The sequence below is a fragment of the Cariama cristata genome, unplaced genomic scaffold (genome assembly GCF_000690535.1).
Source record: "Cariama cristata isolate BGI_N322 unplaced genomic scaffold, ASM69053v1 scaffold5402, whole genome shotgun sequence".
Lineage (NCBI taxonomy): Eukaryota > Metazoa > Chordata > Aves > Cariamiformes > Cariamidae > Cariama > Cariama cristata.
Window position 1 is genome coordinate 46,660 of NW_009605387.1, and position 4,348 is coordinate 51,007.

At 43.1% G+C, this 4,348-nt stretch overlaps 1 protein-coding gene across 1 annotated transcript; it reads right to left on the bottom strand.

Annotated features, from left to right (window-relative positions):
• Positions 1-1,712: 1,712 nt before the first annotated feature.
• On the bottom strand, positions 1,713-2,792 carry LOC104158309 (potassium voltage-gated channel subfamily D member 3; the record flags this gene model as incomplete). Its single annotated transcript, XM_009695920.1, has 1 exon — positions 1,713-2,792. A coding segment is annotated over one exon (1,080 nt), but the record flags the coding sequence as incomplete, so codon positions are not given.
• Positions 2,793-4,348: the final 1,556 nt, after the last annotated feature.

Genomic DNA, 4,348 nt, shown 5'->3' on the forward strand with positions numbered 1-4,348 from the left:
AAGTCACTGCACTGATGGGGACAGAGACTCAGTTGCACTACAGCCCATTCTGCAGGTACTCCACAAGCAGGGTTTGTCCCCAACCAACACTGAACGTTCCCTTGACCACGACTTTCCTGTCACAAAGATACAACAACATCCGTGTGAATGTGCGTAAGTGTGTGCAGATAGAAAGATAGGTGTGATGATTATTAAACAGAAACCAGAAAATAAGAACTGTATTTCCATGCACTTCCCCCTTGTGGAGAGGGCACACGAACAAGCCACCCAGGACCCGTGCCCCTCTGAAGCTGCTCAGATACGATGGTGGGGACAGGAGGGTGGGAACTGACCAGTATGGACCAGTCAGAATATGGAAAGCTGAACCACAGGGTGGGGGAGTGCTGGGATCCAAAGCCCAGCTTCGATTTCTAAGCAAGCACTGCCGCCTTTTCCATGGCAAGGAATTTAGCTTTTGCCATATGAACTTGCAAACTTTGCTTAGATGTTAAAAAGGAGGAAAAAGAGATCTTTTGGTGACTATGACAAACATGTTCTACATTTTCACTTAATGAAGAAATTCAGACTTGCGGTTGTCATATGCTCAGATTCTGTGCCTTTCTGACAGCTGAATTATGATTTTAATAATTTAAAAGTGCTACTGTGAGCCTGTTCATGTATAATAGGCACAGAAAAGTGTTTAAAATCAAAAGCAGTTTAGAGAAAAAGTGGTCACCATATTACAGGAGTGAGAATTGTCTACATCTGAATATTAAACTCTGTGAACTCTCCAGTGGGAAAACTCTTTGCAAAGTAACTATAAGCTCAGTATATTGTTCTGATGTGTGGAATTAAGAGATTGCATCCGATCATAACTTTGTGACTGCCTGAAGCAGCAGCCTGTGATGCCTACTTTCTTTTACATAACTGCGTCAGGGTGAGGGCTTGGTCATTCTGCTTACAAAGGTTTTAGTTCAGAGCAACAGAAGCTCAAATCTATAATCTCAGTAGAAACATCTGTAAGACAGAAATGAAATATAAGGGAAAAAGTGCCCTTCGGGCTACATTCCCCTTGCTTTGATATCATTAGCTTTGTACCTGTCCATGGGACTGACTGTTTGAAATTCTACTGCAACTGCTATCGCATACTCGTATTATTTGTTAAACTCACAACTAAACACAGACAAGAAGGCTGTATCCTGCTCACTTAAATAAAAAACAGATGATGGCCTGGAGATCACTGAGTATTTTCAGTATAGTGGCCCACAATATCCATTTGAATTCAGCAAATTTATAGTTCCTGGCACATCAAGTGAAGAAACAATGACCGACATCGCGAAAAGAGACAACGTATACATCAGCAACTTCGCATAAAATCTATGGCTCGAATGAATGTCAGAAAAAACCATAAGCTCTAGTTGCCAGCTCCCTTGCACTCACGTTAACTTTTTTCTCCTGCAGAAGGAGTGCGAAACAGGACCTGCTACTCCACACAGCCTTGCTCCTCCTGCACTCATTTACCATTGTGCCAAGCATTTGTCAAGTGGGTGTAAGTGCTTTTTCTGTTTTATACAACTTCACATAAGCATAAATTGCAAGAGTTGTAAGGCAAAGAACAATCAAGTCCTCAACAGCCCCTTTTTGAACATGCACCCAGGAAAATGCTTAGGAGTAACTGAAGTCAAGCTCCTAGTATATGCTCGCCTGCTGCTTAGTAAAAGAAAAAGTAATACTCACCCCAGTGTTGTCATGGTTACAATAGTGTACCAAAAGGAAGCAGGAATACTGGTGAATTTGCTTGCCGAGGACCCTTTCTCTGCATAAAACATCACAGTTGCAAAGATGATGATTGCCATAGTGAGGGAAAAGAGGAGAAAGCCAAGCTCGGAGGCACAGCTCTTCAAAGTGTAGCCCAAGATTCTTAAGCCTTGGGAATGGCGAGAGAACTTGAAAATCCTGAAAACCCTAAAAACCCTTAGTGTCACAAAGGCTCCGCTGACATCCTCGTTGTTGGTCATCACCAAGCCAATGTAGTACGGCATGATGGCCACCACGTCAATGATGCTCATCACGCTTCTAATGAATCTGTAGCGACTTGGGGCCGCAAAGAGTCTCAACAGATACTCAACCGTGAAAATCATCACACAAGCCGTGTCCAAGCAAAAGAAAGCCACAGCATATCTTTCCCCACATGGAAGCTCCTTGTTTCCAGGCACCGTGCCACAAGGGACAGTTTCCACGACATTAGTGATCACAGAGACAGCAATAAAGAAACCGGTGACGTAGTAAAAGACTAAGGCTAAGGTGCTGGTGTGGGGGTTCTCAAAGGCTCGCCACATGGTCTGCCGGAAGCTCAGGGATGGCATGGACCCTTCTTGGTTGTTTTCTGAGTCATTGTCATCCATCAGCCGCTCCGCGTTCTCCCGCTTTCTGTCTTTGTACTCTTCATAGCAGCAGTCCCCAATGATTTCAGGGAGGATGCCATAGAAGGCAAGCTCTTCGTCGTAAGCAGAGATGCACTCATACCTGGGATAGTGCAGCTTGCCAGTTCTATAAAAATTTAAGATGCACCTAAAGACCTCAGGGTCCCGGTCAAAGAAGTACTCCTTAGTGTCTTCATTGAAGAAGAACTCCTTCTCGGTGCTGCCCAGGAGAGTGTCCGGGTATCTCTCCAGTGTAGTCCTCCAGGTCTGGAAACGCCTGCCACTCACATTGAGAATGATCAGCTCATCCTGCCTCTTGTTTTTCTCCGTTGGAGCCAGTGGCATGGGACAGTTGGCCACTGGCATCCATCCTATGGCGGGGGGCCGCTGCTACTCCTGCTGCCATGATGACCCCAGGTCTTGTTACTGGAGAAGACAGTTGGGCTGCTCCTGAGACCTGCTGGCAGTCAGATCAGTTCCATCTAAAATACAGAACAAAACAAAAACACAACACACAGTCAAGCGGGGTGTCTTGCCCGTTGTGTTAAAGAGTCCGATATCAGTATGTGCACAAGAATTTAAAACAACTGGCTTGCCTTCGTCTCCCATTTGAAGAATGGTGTTAAACAAGGCACATGATAATCAGCTCAGCGGGGTTATGACATTATTATAGATTGAAATTTTGAATAGCAAATGATTCCTCATTAAAAGCATTTTAAAAGTAGCATAAACACACTAATTTATATTTGCTTCCTTACAAACAAGACTAATCCATAATTCCCCAGGTGTAAGCCTCATGTGCTCATCAGTTTAACTACAGCTGTCAAGAAAGAGCTGGGAACTCCGGTGAAATCAGCTTGCAGTTCACCCAGTGGAACTGTATGCCATGAAAAGCCACGACTGGACTGAGCTGGGTTTCCAGACTTTAAAAAGTTCACTATGTAATGAATCTTGCACTGAGAATATTTTCAGTTGCAAGAAACAGAAAATCTTCTCTGGTTTTCATTAGTTTTCTCCCACCTTTAATTAAAGACCTGGCCTCAGCAGCAGTTTTTTGCTGGTCTCTTTCATTTAGAGGTGGGTTTTACTCTTGTGAAATATTGCATCCCTCTACCGGACCAGGGGAAAATTCCGACTTTCAGAGAAACATTCCTCAGAATACCTGAGCAACAGTAAGCTTGAATCCCAAGTATGAAAGCTGATGGATTAAGCTACCAACTAAGTACCAAGAACATCAGAATGAGGGAAGCCTCCAAAGTTGGACAACTTTCTTCCAGCAGGAAGATACCTTGATTTTTTCCTAGCTGACAGAGGCAGAAGTCCTTCAGCCGAGGAACTGAAGGACTATTAGGCTGAAATGAAATATGTTCACTGCACTCTTGATTTTTAGATGAAAAATATCGCAAGTTGTCCAGATCCTCAGCCACTGGAAGCCAACGTTCTCGTGAAGTTAGAGTAGTTGCTGTGGTTCTGATCTAGCTGTGAATTTTCTTTTTCTTTTTGATCTTTGGTCAGAGTTCTTACAGTATTTAACTTTTTTTTTAACTTGTATTTACCTTCCCTTCCCTAACATTTTTCTAACTCTACCATAAAATTATCTGGAGAAAGGTGCTGTTAATCTTGTAAGATGCATTAGAGGCCCTATCAAAAGTCGATTTATCAATGGAAATTCCATTGATTCCACTGACTTAGGCCCTCAAAGCTTAATTATATCCTCTACATGGTATCCTTCTAAGCAGTTTTACTCCAAAGTTTTTTAATTATGTGAAAGCTGCCATTCCAGCCAGTAAGGCTGCAGCATTATTGATTTCAACAGGCCATCAAAATACTGAATAAAAAATGATGGAATCAATCGGGGGTGAAAATGGCTAAACTGCTCACAGAAATGCTCTTCCTCTTCAGGGCACATTAACATTCATCACCTTAATGTGGAGTGTGTTTCTGTG